Raw genomic sequence first — 17,844 nt, 5'->3', positions numbered from 1 at the left:
AACTAAAACAAAAGAGTCCAACCCATCCAGAAATTAAGGAAATGTAAACATTTTCAACTCTATAAATTAATAACTTTTCCAAATTTTTTGGAAACTATTTTGCCACCATATATTTTTCAAGCATTAAAATGTAACTTTTAATCCAGCAAGCCCATTTCTAACACTCTGTCTTAAGAAAATAGTAATTTTTTAAAAAGTAGCTATATGCAAAAATGTTGCTTGTTCCAATATTTATAGTAGTAAAATGCTAGAATAGTTAATTACGGTTTATTCACCTTGTAAAATATTATATAACCATAAAAGTAGATTCCTATAAAGACTATGTAAACCCAAAGAAAACCACTTAAAAGCTAGACATAAAATTTGTATGTGTGCTATTTATTATTTTTAAATGTCTTTTAAAAACAATATAAAAATATGTATACCAAACTAAAATGGGCTCTGCCAGCATTTGTGCTGGGGAAGTGGGATTATGGGTGAGTTTGTCTTTATATATCTGAACTCTTATGTAATCACAAGTCTTTTAGGTGAATTTTTTAAAACCTTAGAACAGACAAGCGCAGGACAAACACTTACTCAGCACTGTCGGCATTACTGCTTTCCTTACTGTAGGCGGTGGCCATGAACACACAGTTGACGATGACGGTGCAGATGATGAACATGCTGAACAATGTGACCGCTGTCCGTTAAGGCAGGTACACTACAGGGTGGCACATGTCATCAATCACAGTGAAGGCTGTGGGCATACCTCCAGGTCTCCTTTCCACAGGTGCACCTGTCTGCTTACTGTGAGTGTTGGCAAAGAACAACTTATAGCTGTCCCTTCCCCTGAAGAACTGTCCTCAGCCAAATGGCAGCCTCCTCACCTGGAGGGCTATAGCCCCCTTCCTCATGTCTGACAGCCTGAGACATTAAAAAAGCTGGCCCCTTGCTTCCAGGGGAGCAGCTCTGTGATTTATTTAGTGCTCCAGAGCTCCTGACAGGCTCAAGCTGATGTGGGATCAGCTGAGACCCCATCCTCACTAGCCTCCACTTTCTGTTCCATCCTGTTTCCCTCTTTCCTTCTCCAGAGAGCACTCCGCAACTGAATCACTTAAATAAAAATCTTCATCTCGGGCTCTGCTTCTAGAGAATCCAACGTGAATAGTTACCCCTTCCCATGCCCTAGTACTTCATTATGTCTAGCACTCTTGTCTCCCAGTCTAAAACTGTCTGGTGTCCCCACTACCTGCTGCCCACATTAGCAGTGCTGACTGTCTTTACTCTTTAATACTGAGGATGGAATCTCAAAGTCTTAAGAGTTCAGGGATTCATTTAAATGGGTGAGGTGGGCAGATGCGGGGTCACAGAGAGGGGCTGAGATGGGGTGAAGCAGAGCTTGCACAACTCCTCTGAAAGAGGCAGTGCTTCCTCACAACACTGATTTTTGCCAGGTAGGAAGGCAGGCCTAGTCTTCATAGAGGTTCCTTCTTCAAAAGATGCTGCAAATCTGGACTTTTAGCATTATAGGATGTCTCCAGAAAGTTTTAAACACTGTGTAGGTCCAGCACAACACACTGAGCAGCTAAATACAGAGCAAAGGCTAATAGTTTGCAACCTTTGTTTGAGTCTCAACTTAGATGTTCCTTTCTCCAGAAAGTCATCCTGGATGCCTCCAAAGCACTACTACTCCTCCCAAACTGCCCATCTCACTAACGAAATTGCCTGCCTTTAGGGCCCATCTCCTTCGGAGGTCATAGGATCCTAGTGCAGGGCCAAGTCTTGTTCACACATAGCAGTAGCAGAGGCCCTGCCACACAGCAGTAGGCCCTCAGCCAGAATTTGTTTCAAGAACAAGCTACTTCCACTCAACAGACATGTGAACAATCTGGGGCTCTTTCACTTTTCACATGACCTGGACTTAGTAAAAGATGCAATGAAAAGATATGAATGGACCGAGATTTTGATGGCTAAACTTCGGATTGGATTGAAAGGCCCAAAAATGAACAAGGCACGCTTGGCACTGAAGCGGTAGATTGTTCTCTTTTTGTTCAACACCATAAATGTCTGCAAAAACAAACAAACACAACAAGAATTACATGCAGTGACAAAACAATATTTATCATGATTTCATTTAGAGAAAATTTAGTGGAACCACAGATTGAGGTGTGGCTTGGCTCATTATGACCCTGACAGTTTCTGATGGCAGTGCTGTTATTCTGAAGCCCGAGGTACTTTCTGACCAGTCTACACTGGGACTCTGGACACCAACAGATGCACCATGTGGCCTAGGTCTCACTCAGAATCCCAAGATAAGTACTGGGCTGTGGACTGTTTACCTAGTGTAATACTCTGGAGGCTCCAGAAATGGAGCATATAGACCCTGCAGAAAAACATGGGCAGAGGCTAGTAACCAGGGCAAGCAAACTCCTTCGTTTCATACTCTATGGTATGTATCTATGGAGATAGAACTAGAAGGAACTTGGAGAGTTGGAAGTAGTATTGAACATTCATATTCAGCAGATTATTTTAAATTATTTTGATTATAAATGAAAACTTCATAACAAACCTTAGAATAGTCAAGGACCTAGAAAGCCCATATTGTTGTACCTGAGCTGTTCTACATGAGATAGTCTGTAAGTCAATTCTAACCTTGAGGATCATCAACAAAAGTCATCAAGGTTCCCAGACTTGCTCTCCCATTCGCCTTACAAACATTCAGGCAAATCCACCTATGGTTCCCAACTGGTGGGAGAGGCCCTACAGAAGGCATCTGGAAATGCATGTGGGTGTTTTTGATTGTCTGTCACAATTACTAGAGGCCCTACTGACCTTTATTGGGTAGGTCCATGGATGCCAAACCCAGGACAGATCTGCTAAATGGTATGCTGTCCCATCCAAAATGCCCACTGGGCTCCACTGAAGAATACCATAATTGCACCCATTTCTTCCTACTATGTCTTCCTGGGCTTTGGGAATGAAGCAGCCTCTGGGCAACAATCCATCACTCACAGGATTCTAATGTCAACTCCCAGACCTCTTCTTTCCATTAAGCCATAATCTGGCTGTCCCCTTATATGTGCCTAAAGTTATTAGTTACAAAAGTCTTCACAGAATGAGGATCGTCCCTGTTTCCCCGTATCTCTGCTCCTTTAAGATTTACAAAAGTACTACTTGACATGTAATCCAGTATGTTCTTATGCAGAAAAGATAAGCCTTGTCACCTAGGCTCAATATAGCAGGGTGGATGCTGCCTTGGCTGAGGTACCAGAACTTCAGTCACTGCCAACCATCAACCATCCTTTGTTGAGTTGCTGGAACTTACTTGTCTGCTGCCCATCTGGCTGCAGGAAAAAATGGAGTAGGATATTTTCTGTTGCCTCTATAACAAAAGGAAATGGGCCACAGAGTTCTCTGAAAGTTATGAGCTCAGGAGCCCAAGACCCACTTTAGGGATTCTGGGTCCTTCCTTTGAATAGAAAGATAATTTCAGGGCAGAAAGCAAACCTCTCCCTGAGGTGGGTCACCCCAGATTAATAGGTGACATGATATGGCTCTGCCTCTGTGTCCCTTGATATTTATTAATGCCATCTCTGACTGCTTGAAATATTTCAACTAATGGTGTATTTAACTATACTTGTCAGGGTTTTAATTATTAAAATGATAGGTATCCAGCTCCTTCTGTCTGCTTACTGACCCCACCCCTGTCTCTGTAGCTCTTCAAAACGGAAATTTCTAAAGATAGGAAGTAGCGTTAGACTACAGAAGGAGCCCTTGGGTTTGAGTCACAACTCCACCCCTAACTGGTTGTTTGGCCTGGCCTAATCCACTGCCCCATCTAGTCATTATCTCCCTCATCTGTGAGGTGGAGTGCTAACTTTCACGTATATCTCACATGACTTCTGAGAGTATCAGCCAGCCATATGGGGTCATGGGTGTGCAGAGTTCTAAAGAAGTATCATGTCTTCTGATTTAAAGCAGGAGCCCAAGCTGAGAAGAGATGATTCTAGAACAGAACCTATCCTCTCAGGACTGTCTACAGCACACCAAGATGCTGCCTGCTCCAGTCTTGAGGCAGAAGACCTCCAACAGTTAACTCATACTTAACAACTCTGCCTCCGAGAAGACTCTGGAGTTCTGGGGCATAAGAAGGAGAAATACTGGACTGTTTCTGTTCCCTCATCTCTCATCCCCCTTCTTGATTTTCCAACTCACACCCCGCTTTCCTCTATATACACAGTTCCCATTTGGCCTAGTAACCCTAGGTCTGTCCCAATATAAGGACATACCAGGCAACATTTCTCAGGAGAGATCAATTTCTTATGTTTGCCAGCAGAAAATGGTTTCAGTATCTCATATTTCTAGGACTTATCCCCAAATTTCCTTCCTCTCTGAACTCAGTCTGGTGAGGTAGATTTTCCATTCTCTGCTGGGTCACACAGTGAGATGATAATGGTAAGGTCTTCTGAGCTTTTCTTGAAAGGAGAGGACTGTTCTCACTGCCCCAGTCTTTCAAACAGCCATCATAACAGCCCAGAGCTCATATTTTCTCACTCAGGAGTCCCTTTAATGAACTTTTACTAGAATTTCCCTATAAGAACTACATTCAGGTAAGTTAAACAGCAAGCCTACCACATATTGACATGGATTTACATAAAATTCTCCATATGCCCACATGCACCCGAAAGTTTATAGCAGCCATGTCCACAATAGCCAAGCTACGGAAAAAACCTAGATGTCCATCAACAGATGAATGGATAAAGAAGATGTGGTATATATATACAATGGAATACTATGCAGCCATCAAAAGAAATGAAGTCTTGCCATTTGTGATGATGTGGATGGAACTAGAGGGTATTATGCTTAGCGAAATAAGTCAATCGGAGAAAGACAATTATCATATGCTCTCCTTGATAATGAGGAAGTTGAGAGGCAATGTGGGGAGTTTAGGGGGTAGGAAAAGAATAAATGAAACAAGATGGGATCAGGAGGGAGACAAACCATAAGAAACTCTTAATCTCACAAAACAAACTGAGGGTTGCTGGGGGGAGAGGGGTAGGGAGAGGGTGGTGGGGTTATGGATATTGGGGAAGGAATGTGCTATGGTGAGTGCTGTGAAGTGTTAAACCTGGCGATTCACAGACCCGTAACCCTGGGGCTAATAATACATTATATGTTAATAAAGAGTACTTATAATTAAAAAAAAAGTCAGCATCACCATCAAAATTCATTTGCTAAATACCTAAAATTTGTGATGTTTTGTTGATGATTTATAAATAAGAATAAATGGAAGAGATTCCAGTCCCCTAAGACTTTATAAATTAGCATAAACATATTGACTTAAAATAAGATGTAAGACAATAAAGATAATAAAATAAGACAATAAAATAAAATGAAATGAAATAAAATAAAAGACAATAAAAAAGATATAAGATAAGAGAGCAGGCATATTTATGGCAGTAGCACTTTGCTCATTTATTGTGTCAATAAAATGCAGGTAATTGTGAAAAAAAATTCTCCATATGCCCAGTTGACTGCCATATTCTTGGACTTTATTTATTCTATTATGTGTCATGTTGGTCTGTGGCTCAGGCCTTGAAAAATCTCATTTAGTAGCCTAAAAAGCCTATAGTTGAGAAGTTTGCTGAGGAAAACTCTTACTGCTGAAGTGGACATTTTTGGACAGTGATATTCATCTTTCATACGGGCATAATGCTTTACAGTTTATAAAGTACTTCCATATCATTCCCATGTTATAAGAAGCAGACATGACTCCCATTTTACAGATCAGAAAAATAAGGCTTATGAAGTGGTTTATCTGAAGTCAAAAAGCCAATCACTTAAATGGCCTACACCCAATTTTTCTGTTAGTCCAGTCCTCTTTCTGACACCATTTTTTCCCTCTGTTTTCCTTTTAACCTTCCTGCTGCTTCTAGTCTTCCTCCTCTTTGCCAAGATATACATTACAGAAAGAAAATGAGAACTGAAAGAGGTTTTCAGGAGTACAAAGGCATCAACAAGTGGTGATAGCAAAGGAGAAAGACAGACATCCCTGTAAGCTCCAAGATCAGTGTTTGGAGAGTCTTGTAACTGTCATTATAACTGCGTGGTTAGAATACCCCAGACCCCCAGTCAACTACCTTATGATTTCTATAGAATGGGTCCAAGTCTTCCAGAGGCCTTGCTATCAGCTCACGGGGAATGTCACCATAGAGTTTGGGCAACTTCCTGGAGACCTTTAGGTCAAGCTGAGGCCGAGGCTGGGGTTCTGAGGTTGTCTGGTCTTTGCACTTCTTTTTCTCCTTTTGGATGGAGATCCTCTTCTCAATTGTAGCCAGGGTGTCAGAAGTGAAGGGACGGAAATTCCGCTCATCTGGAAAGATCACTGGGTAGCACCTGTCATCCATCTTCATCCTCAAGAGAGAGATAAGTGGTAGGTCCTTAGAGAGCTCTGGGAGGTAGAAATCACACAGCCTGTCCTGGAATTCCACTTTCTAAGGATGTTTTCAATGGGCAGCTATAAGAATTAAGTGAAGTGAGGGGACTTGGGAGTTCACTGGCTGTGGAGCAGGTCAGAATAGGTGACTGCCATTTTGGATATAGCAGAGATTTGGGGCACAGGGAAGACCAAAACATGCCATCATTCCCAGAGGACCTGGATGTAAATGGCAAGTTAAGTTCAGGAACAATGGGCAGAAGAAGCCCAGTCTCTAAAACTGAGACCCAAGCACTGAGCAAGACAGTAATACCGAACCTGCCAAACTACTAAAGTGGGACCTGCAGATGGTGGCTCAGTGGCCGCAGTGTGAACAGGAGCAGAAAGGATAGGGAATTAAGTGGGACATAGATATGAGTTGCAAAATCAAAACTATAAGTGCACGTGTCTTCTCACTGGTCAGCAAAGGTCTTAAAATGTGGTGGAATGGAAACAAAAAGGCTACAAACACAGGCACAGACATTTACACTAACACTTATGATTCTAAGCCAACTCTCTTACTTCTGAAACCCTGATCTGGCAGAAATGAGACCCCAAGAAAGCAGCAAGGATTTTCCAAAACTAACAGGGTCATTCTGCCATGGGATAATAGCTGTATTGGCCCCTATCCCTGACAGTCCCTTCTATAAAGACTTCCTCTACAACCTGAAGTTTAAAAGTAGGCTCTGAGAAAATGCAGTAGTGCTCAGGTTAAATGCCTTCACTGCCCATGCCAAGCACCCTATTCCTTTCTTATATACCTGAATGTCAATCTAATATTGATTCCCAAGGCACTCCAGAGAATTACAGTGGGTAATCCAACATAGCATTGGTTTGTTCATTCAGCAACCATATGCTCGGTGTCTGTTCTAAGAACATGGCTAGGCACTAATGGAGAAGAAACAACAGCCCCTCCTCCTGGTCCTACAAATTATGCTTCCCTGGTGTAGTAGTGGTGAAGACAGATAAAAGATAGGAAATTACAATAGAGTAAGACAGATGTTAATATAGGGAGAGGTAAAGGGTGCTATGTTTGTGCATGCAATAGGTGTCTAACCGGTCCTGGAGAATCAGGGATGATCTGCCAAAGCTTTAATGTCCCAGTTGAGACCTAAAGGTGATGTAAGACACAGACAAGAAAAAAGAAGGACATTAGAATGTCGTAGGAGAAACAAACAGCATGTACAGGGACTCAAGGGTGAAAAAGAACATGGTGTCTGTCAACAGGTTCTGTCTGCCTGGGATGGAGATTTTGTGGGATGGAATTGTCAGATAAGGTCCCAGTCAGCATTAAGAGAGCATGTGGGGCCGTATAATACTTAGTAAATATCATGGGTTTCACCCTGAGGGTAATGGAGAGTTGCTAAAGAGTGTGTGCTGGTGGTCGTTGTTACAGAGGAGTAACACTATCAGGTTTTTTAAAAAATATATCTCTCTTATTGATGAGAATGGATAGGACTTAGTACTGGGGGCTAAAGGAGGTAAGGAGCTGGAACTGAAGAGAATGTTCCAACAATCACAACCACTAAGGATGATGGAATGGAGTGGGCGGATCTGAAAGTCATTTAAGAAATACCCTTTTTTTTTTTTTTTTTTTGAAGATTCAATTTACAGTATTTATTTATTTTTTTTTGTATTTTTATTTTTATTTTTTATTTTTTTTATTTTTTTTCCCAATTTATTTATTTTCAGAAAAACAGTATTCATTATTTTTTCACCACACCCAGTGCTCCATGCAAGCTGTGCCCTCTATAATACCCACCACCTGGTACCCCAACCTCCCACACCCCCGCCACTTCAAACCCCTCAGACTGTTTTTCAGAGTCCATAGTCTCTCATGGTTCACCTCCCCTTCCAATTTACCCAAATTCCCTACTCCTCTCTAACGCCCCTTGTCCTCCATGCTATTGGTTATGCTCCACAAATGAGTGAAACCATATGATAATTGACTCTCTCTGCTTGACTTATTTCACTCAGCATAATCTCTTCCAGTCCCGTCCATGTTGCTACAAAAGTTGGATATTCGTCCTTTCTGATGGAGGCATAATACTCCATAGTGTATATGGACCACATCTTCCTTATCCATTCATCCGTTGAAGGGCATCTTGGTTCTTTCCATAGTTTGGCGACTGTGGCCATTGCTGCTATAAACATTGGGGTACAGATGGCCCTTCTTTTCACGACATCTGTATCTTGATCAGTGATTTATGGGGAGGGAGAGATTTGAGGGACAGGAAGGAGCTGAGGTTCCTGCCTTGGGCAGCTGGGTCAGCACAGTGCCACCCATTCAGACAGAGAGTACTATGGAAGGAAGAAGCTTTGGGGAAAAAAGGGAATTTAAAACAGATGGAATTGAAGCTGTTTGTGGAACCTGCAAGTGGAGAGAATGAGGAGGCATTTGAATACAGAGCAATCATAGTTTACACACATTAGCCTTTGAAAAAAGCATGTAAGAAAAACAATCAAATTCTCTTGAAAAGTCCTCAGGAAGGCACCAAACTGAAGAAGCATCCCACCTATGTGGTCAACAAGGTGAATATGGCCAATTTTTCTTCTGGTGCCAGACTAGTCACCTTTTCTTCAGTTAACCCACAGATTGGTTGGATTGTGTTTAAGGGCCATGATAAAGTCAATGTATATGTCTTTAAACATACTAAGGGTAATTTGAAGCCCACAGTGTGGGTATATATCATATATCAACTGAAATGACATAGGCAATCTAGATTCACTGTATTCTGTTCTATTCATTCAAGGTCAAGCTCTTTATAGATGTTCCTGGATGATGGAATTGGCCACACTACTTAGATTCAGGTTTTACGTATGAAGCCAACTAAATGGCTTGAGCAGCTGACAGAGGAGGAAAAGAAGAAAGTCCACTTGATGTTGACACAGGACATTCTTCTTCATGCAACAGGAGGTCTATGACATCAGAGTGCATTCCCTTTCTTTGGGTCCAAATATGGTACTTGGTTTTAAAGACTAGAAATTATAAAATCATTGTATCATAAAACTTATATATCAGTTTTTAATTTTAACAATCATCCTACAGATAAAGCATAATTAATTACAGTTATAGAATAGAATTCAAATGATATAAATGTTATAAAATGTTATTACAAGCTAGAGTTGGAAAACAAAGGGGAAGGGAGGCTCAGAGCCATGAATTTCTTCATCTTAACCACGAGGAGAGTCAGACATTCTATGGAAGGTCAATGGATCAAGCAATCAAGTATAAGTCTAACCCTTAAAATTATGCAGGTACTCAAATATACTAAGTAGCAGAAACTGGAGGAACCATGGGGACAGCAGAAGGATTACTGTCAGTACACTAAATTCCTTATCTTGCACAGAGACAATTTATAACTCCTATTTAATCTTGATGAATCAAAAAAATAGAAGCATAAGAGAATCAATTAGCGTTAGCCAGGCACTGACCGGAACACTGAAACACTGAAAGGGTTCAAAGTGGGACTGAGAATACAGGTGAAGGTGAGGATATTTTATTTTTCACATGATACCCTTCCCAGAATTCCTTGCTTCTGAGTTGTTTGAATTACATGCATGTAACTATTACTTTTATAGATTTGCGAAAGGACTGTAAAAATCCTTCCAGGGCTCCAAACATCCTTGGATTTAACACAGTAAAAATATCTGGTACAATGACAGGTTCTAAATCTCCTTGAGTCATAAAGGAAGGATGCATAATCCCAACTTGCTGTCCTAACCAGGAGGCCAGTGACATGTGAATTATGATTTCACATAGGAAACCACAGTGACTGAGAGGCCCATGTGGAGGCCCTGCCAAGCCTTCCCAACGTGATGCACTAGACTTGCAGGGGCGGTGGGGAGTTGCCCAGCAGAAAGGGCTCTGCTCCTCCTTCTCTGAGAACTGGCCTTCAGCAGGCTCACAGGCCCACTCCCGCTGAACAGACAGAAGTCAAGCACTCATCCAGGAAAGAGAGCTGAGCAGAGACCCTAAATTTCTAGAGAATTCACTTGCAGTTAAGATTAGGTAGCTCCAGGCTTTACTTCCAATCTGCAAGCCTTATAGACGCATTAGATCTGAACTCCAGTCGCTTACTCATTCATGCACTGGGCACTGGAAATGCAAAATGATTTAAAACACCATCCCAATGCAAGTTGGTGCAGCCACTTTGGAGAACAGTGTGGAGATTCCTCAAGAAATTAAAAATAGAGCTTCCCTATGACCCTGCAATTGCACTACTGGGTATTTACCCCAAAGATACAGTTGTAGTGAAAAGAAGGGCCATCTGTACCCCAATGTTTATAGCAGCAATGGCCACAGTTGCCAACTGTGGAAAGAACCAAGATGCCCTTCAAAAGATGAATGGATAAGGAAGATGTGGTTGATATACACTATGGAGTATTATGCCTCCATCAGAAAGGATGAATACCCAACTTTTGTAGCAACATGGACGGGACTGGAGGAGATTCTGCTGAGTGAAATAAGTCAAGCAGAGAGAGTCAATTATCATATGATTTCACTTATTTGTGGAGCATAACAAATAGCATGGAGGACATGGGGAGTTAGGAGAAGGGAGTTGGAGGAAATTGGAAGGGGAGGTGAACCATGAGAGACTATGGACTCTGAAAAACAATCTGAGGTGTTTTAAGTGGTGGGGGGGGTGGAAGGTTAGGGGAACCAGGTGGTGGGTATTAGAGAGGGCACAGATTGCATGGAGCACTGGGTGTGGTACAAAAAACAATGAATACTGTTATGCTGAAAATAAATAAAAAAATAAATTTAAAAAAAATAATAAAAAAAGAAAAAGAAAAACAAAACAAAACAAAACAAAAACACCATCCCAGCCCTCAAGGTTCTTACAACGTGGGGATTTAGGTGAGTCAAGGGTAGAGGATGAAACCACACAGTGAGTGTTGCTGCACTAGGGAGAAATTTAGATGCTGTGGGAACCCAGGGGACACAGTGGTTAATGAAGAATCAGAAATCATTGAGCTGGGAGGACAATGGGAGATGTGCGCATGTGTGAAAACACTGAGGGCAGCAAGGGTTTTTGTTTCTTATTTATGACTCTACCAGTTATTATAAAATTTGCATAACTTCACTGTGCTACACATCAGCAGTTTGCCCACCAGACCTTTCCCTATCCTCTTCTCTCTGCTCAGAGCCTGTGCAACTGATTCACACGGGCCCCTTAGTGGGATCCCTGGACTCTGGCTTCTGGCTAGCTTTGGCTGATGGGAGGCACCAGCAAGAGGAAGGTGAGGTCCGGTTTTTCCTCCTCACCCTTCCGCCCAATGGCGGCCATGCACCACAGCTCCTTCCATGTGACCCATCCACAGGGCTCTCCCTGGTTCTGTAAAACCTCCCTTCCTGGGCCCCTTCAAATGTAGGTCTAATGACGCCCTGTTCTCACCATACCTGAAAACTGCACCCTCACTGGTTCCTCTTCCTGAACTCTGCCTCCATTTAAAAAATATCCCTTTAATAAAATAGCCTCAAAATGCCCAGTTTGAATGTGCCATCTGTTTCCTGCCAGGGCCCTGGCTGATGGAATCATCCATTAAATAAAATTTAGAAAACAAGAAAAGGAAATGATCACCCACAAACAAAAGCCACCTAGCATATGCACATTTTTTAACATTTTGGTATATTTCTTTCTGGCAGTCTTTATGTCCATATATTTAGTAGCTGACATTGTCATGCATATGCAATTTGCCTTGATGAACTTTTCAATTAATGTGGTATTACAAACATTTTTACAGTGATAGCAATCATTTAATGGCTTCTATCCTGTTTCAGGTAAAATTTTAAGTGTGTTAACGTTACATCATCTCATTTAATCCTCAGAACAATCTCATGGAGAAAAAGAACAATGTAATGAGATAAATATTATCTTTGGGGGGTTTCTGAAAGAGAATAGTCATCTAGAATGAAGGGGAACTATTTGTGTCCCTCTTTTAATAGGCAGGGGTTTTAACCTTAGGTCTTCTTAGACTACTGTTTCTCTCCAATTTTCTCTGTCAGTAAGAAGCCAAACTGGACAACCTGATCCTCACACTTTACCCTAACCAGCAGGGGAAGTCACTGGGGAAGCCACCAGAGGTTTGCAAATACACGACCAAAACATTTCGATGGGCTCTGGTATACACAATCTGAAACTCTGCACTGAGATTAATAAGAGCTCTAAACTATGGGCTAAGCACTGGGTCAAATGCTTTAAGTAGATTATCTCTCATAATCTCTCTTAATTTCCCAGGAGATCTACAAGGTGGATATTGGTATATCATCCACATTCTACAGAAGAGAACAGGAGACCTCAGAGAAATTGAGATATTTGCCTATGATCACATAAGGACATGCTAGAGAAACTCAGTTCCAAGTAATCACCACCATATAATCCACCTACCTGCCTAGTTCTTCCTACTCCAAGCTAAGACACCCCAAGGAGGTGAGAGAGGGGAGTCAGGAGAAGAAAGCCACACAGCTTCCAGCTGGGCTGGGCGGGGTCTATGACACCCTCACTGTGTGATGTGCTTCCCAGGACATCAGCCTCACTGCCACCTCTGAATTCACCTGTCACTCCCACATGCATTCCACTGCCCCACCATGACACCCTCCCATACACCCAACCCAGACAGCCCAATGGTAATGTACCCTACAAGATGGCCCTTTGTCCATTTGGTGGTTGTCTAAACAACAAGATCTTAACTTTGGTGACACAGAAGCAGGTCTATCAATGCGGCTCACAAAAAATAACATCCCATAAGAAAATCAGAAAACAAATGAACATGAACAGACTTCGACGCAACTGATCTCAATCCAAAATCAATCCCAGATTGATTAGCTCTTCAGAAAAAAAAATTTTAAGTATACATTAATTTCTGATTAAATTAATTGGGCACAGAGAACTCAAAAACTATTTGGAGGATTTGCATGATAGTCTCAGGATACAAGACTTGAACATATCTTCTCTAGAAAAACCCAATTCCTGACACGAAGCCCAGTGTTGTAAGCACTTACTGGGCGGGTAGCTGTCTCCTGTCCCCGTGGCCTCAGGCCTTCTCAGAGCACTTGAAAGGAGGAGAAACACCTCCATGGACCTGGTAACCTGAGCCATGCATCTTGTACCTGGTTCCTGACTCTGATTTGAGCAGGAAATTATTACAAAAGGCCTGTACCCCATCCTGATGGAAAAAACACAGCAAGTTCCACAGTGACAGGTCTAGCCTTGAAAGCACAGAAGAATAGGGCTGCCCCAGCCCAGAGAACTTACCTGCCTTGGTTAGGTGGCTCCAGACAGCAATCCCAGTGGCACCTCTCAAAGCTCTCCACGCAAGTCTCTCAGAGTCTGAGCTCCAGCTCCTGGCAGTTGGAGGCCTTCTGGGAGGGGCGGCTCGGAAGCTGGGTGGAGAGCGTGAGGAAGGCAAATGGGAACACGGCCAAAGTGATTTTAAAGAATCGTGTAGGAAACCCTGTAACCGGAGAAGTGACTGAGATGGTACTTACATTTATACTTTGGAAGCATCTGCCTTTAATCAGCGCTTAATCTAACTCTGCAGAAAGCATCATTAATAAAGAAACAGGTTGTTTTTTTTCTTTGACCTCATCCAAGTGGGTGAGAGAACTGCGAAGAGTCCATCTGAAAAGCCATGCTGGGCTTCTCCAAGCAGTGTAGCCTGCAGGCCATCTAAACCAGGCGCTCTGGGGTTTTACCCCCCAGGACTTACTAAGGCCCACAATGTGAAATTGCTCATAAGGTACCCAGTCAGCTGCTCCTCCTTTCTTTTTTCTTTGCCACCAACACTTGGGGTCCCCACTTATGAAAACACATGCTTGCCTGTGTGGTTGTCATAAAGGACACCAAGAAAATCCCTTGGCCTCCAAAGCAACTCCAGAATGTATCTGTCCTCAAACCCCAAACTCCCCCGAGTTAGCTTTTTGTTTTACTAATTCTCAAGGACAACTTGGATCTCTTTGTAAAGTGTCACACCATAAGCTATTTTCAGCCACTGTCACCTTCCAAAGGCTAGCTGACAGCCAACAGGGATAAACAATTCAAGATGGGTGTTTACATGGGGGCAGGAGGTAGGAAGTAGGTGTTTAAAGGAGTGTTGGAGTAGAATTACAGACAGATTTGGGTCCTGCCAGAAGTGGCACTGAACACTAGTCAAAAGAACTGGGCATAAATCCCAGCTCTACCAGTAAAGCTTCATGGTATTGGATAAAGCACTGAATTTCTCTGAGTCTTAATTTTCTTTGTATAAAATGGGATAATTCTTTCAAACCTTCTTAGTCTTAAGAAGCGAATGTGATGATAGCTATACTGCAAACACTGGATATAAGTATCTTCCTTTTTAAGAGGGAAAAGGCCTGGTTGTTTTTATCCCCCAACTGACTCAACACCTAAATCCCACGCAGAAAAACTGAAATCACAGACACGGGATTAGTACCAGGCTTGGCACAATGTATATGCCCTCACTTTTTAAAGCAGTGATGATCAGAAATTTTAACCCTCTCTGATTTCAGAGTGATTCTCAGAATAACAGAAGGCCAAAGAATAGGAGAAGTACTTAGAGTTAATAAATAAGCATTTTTATATGGATAAAAATGTGTGGCAAGAGGTAAAGGAGGCCTCTAAATCCATTATCTTAAAAGGTCCTGGCCTTTTTAAATATAAACTCTTTGCAAATATTATTTTCCTAAGCTATTAAGTCATTTTCTGACTTCCCACTCTGAAGTTTCAGAGAACATCCTAGCTTCATCTTCAAGGTGAATGCAAATGATTTCAAATGTAAGGGCTTCTAAAGAGTAACATACAAACACAGGCCAGTGGAACAGTGTGGGGTTTGCATTCAGGACTTTCCCCAGACTCACTCCTTCCCTGGAGAACTTGGGGAAGGCAAATATGCATTTGAAAGTTGGAGCAGATAAGCAAAATAAGTCAATCAGAGAAAGACAAGTATTGTAAGATCTCACTGATATGAGGAATTTGAGAAGCAGGGCTTGGGTGGTAGAGGAAGAGAGGGAGAAATGAAACAATATGGGACCAGGGAATGAGACAAACCATAAGAGACTCTTAATCTCAGGAATCAAACTGAGGTTGCTGGAAGGGAGGGGACTGGGAGGGATAAGGTGGCTGGGTGATGGACACTGGGGAGGGTATGCACTATGGTGAGTGCTGTGAATTGTGTAAGACTGATGATTCACAGACCTGTACCCCTGAAGCAAATAATACATTATCTGTTAATTAAAAAAAAGAAAAAAGAAAGCTGGAGCAGAATCCCTGTGTTGAGTCCTCATAGTAAGAAGATGCTAATATCAGCACAGGGTCAGGATGCCCCACATTTGCTTTCTTGGACCCATTTAGCATTGTCACCTCTCTTTGGGTGCTAGCAGGCAGCAAGACCCTGCTGGTTTCGGTCTTGACATCTGATAGCTAACAACCTTCGACATCAGTGGCCAAGTCAGAATCATCAGCTTTAACTGCAGCCACCCATCCGTTTAATTAGCAAAGATGACATTGAACCGCCACTATTCCGAATATCTGAAAATACCAAAACAAGACCTGAGCCCTTAAGGAGCATGCCGTCTGCTGCATGAGAAAGAAAAATGTACAAAGAACTATAAGCAAGAAAGACAACATCAAGAAGCTGCAAGCAAGATGCAAAAAGAGGTCTCCACAGAAGGAATCAGGGAGCAACTCATTTTGGGAAAGCTTCCAAGAAGAGGCAGGATTTGAGCTGAGGCTGAGACAATGAATGAGAACTCAATATGCAGAGAAAGTAGGGATGGACTTTCTAGGAAAAGCCGGAACAAGGACACACAGGCCTGGAAGGACAGGACATGTGTAGAGAATCTCAAGTGGTTCTATGAGGATGGAGAGGTGACAAGGAGAGGGACACTAGGGAAGAGGAAATTTTACATGGCCTTGCATACCATTTGAAAACCACTGAGTTTGAACTTGAACTTGTATTGAGTCAGGTCTGGCACTGGCAAAATCTTAAGCTTCTGATAACATATAACCACCAAATCTTCTGTTTCCCTAATGTGCACCCCATTGGTATCTCACTGACAATAAGACATCCATGCAAGTAAACAATGTTCATGGATAATGCTGAGGGTAGTGACATGCACCACAGCAGGTGTGGCAGTGAAAGTGGATGGAACATTTGTGGGAAAATTTGGGGGGAGCAAACTAACCAAGGGGAACTAATTGGCTGTGACTGATTTAGCTGAAGTCAGAGGTGATCTGAGAAAATGTAGCAGTGGTACCAAAAACAGCTGCTCTACTCAGAAACCTAAAAGCTGGCTCTTGTATATTCTGCCTTCACCTAATGCCACAGGGTTAGCCAAAGGCTTGCACATACATGTAGAGACTGGACAAAGGTTTCAATGTCCAGCTCCTAAGGTCTCTTGCAACACAAGAGTGAAGACTGCTTCATCTTCTAACTTCCACAGTTCATTTCTGGCTCCTGCATTTTAGTATTTAGTTCACTGTGCTTCTGCTTTCTGATATGTATGCTGATATGATGTATATTCCTGGTATGTGGTATTGAGGAGTCTTTTAGTTGCAAGTAACAAAATCCTAAGCACAGTATGCAGTATAAGCAGAAAAGAGACTTTATTGACAAGGATCAGAGGTGTCACATAGAATCCAAGGAAGAAATGCTGTGAACCCTCATGGATAGAACCAAAAACTGAAGACCTATAGGAAACTCAGAAAGCTCCATCTCTCTTCGTCTCCTATTTCTACTGCTATTCCTCAGCCTCTACGCTCCACTTTTCTACTGTACACTAGCTTTCTGTGGTCATAGTGGACCTATGTGTTTAAATGCAAAGCCCTTTTATTCTGGGACACAAAAATCCCTGAGGAAGACCTGAATCATCCCACTTGGCTCCAGCACCTGACTCTGAACCATCAACAGAGGTCACAGAGCTGGAGGTCAGGCAGCTCTCACTGCCAAGCTGAGAATGGATCCAGGAGAAGCAGCTCCTAAAGAACCCCCACATGGGGACAGCACCAACATCACAATGTTTTAAGAATTAAATGAGGCAATTTGTATGAACTTCTCTTTGTACACTCTTAAATATTAAACAAAGATACAACTTTATGGATCTTTGGAAACCAAAAAGACCCGGACACCAATCCTACGTTGTTGTGCCACCTAAAAGCCATGAGCTCTCTTTTTAAAATGTCTCTAAATCTTGGTTTCTTCTTCCAGAAATGGCACTGATAACACCTACTGTCCACAGCATTCATGAGGTTTGAATGATCGGGGGATTACACCACTTTGTGAACTGTAAAGCACAAGCTAAAATAAATGTAGGTGGTTGTGGTAAGAGTCAGTGTTCACACACGTGGCTGCCTGCTAGCTACAGTGCCCTTACCACCCCACCCCCACAG

General features: G+C 42.3%; 1 protein-coding gene across 1 annotated transcript in view; it reads right to left on the bottom strand.

The window, feature by feature from the left end:
- The window catches only part of SCN11A (sodium voltage-gated channel alpha subunit 11), a 95,693-nt gene extending 81,895 nt beyond the window's left edge, over window positions 1-13,798 (bottom strand). Inside the window, exons 1-4 of the mRNA XM_044252660.1 lie at window positions 13,714-13,798; window positions 6,120-6,393; window positions 1,928-2,046; window positions 577-672 (exon numbers count right to left, since the gene is read on the bottom strand). Coding sequence (XP_044108595.1) covers window positions 577-672; window positions 1,928-2,046; window positions 6,120-6,392 — 488 coding nt within the window. The 5' untranslated portion in view covers window position 6,393; window positions 13,714-13,798. The remainder of the gene's footprint in view (window positions 1-576; window positions 673-1,927; window positions 2,047-6,119; window positions 6,394-13,713) is intronic.
- Window positions 13,799-17,844: the final 4,046 nt, after the last annotated feature.

This window comes from Neovison vison, chromosome 6 (assembly GCF_020171115.1).
Source record: "Neovison vison isolate M4711 chromosome 6, ASM_NN_V1, whole genome shotgun sequence".
In the NCBI taxonomy this organism is placed as follows: domain Eukaryota; kingdom Metazoa; phylum Chordata; class Mammalia; order Carnivora; family Mustelidae; genus Neogale; species Neogale vison.
This window is presented reverse-complemented; position numbering and strand designations above follow the sequence as displayed.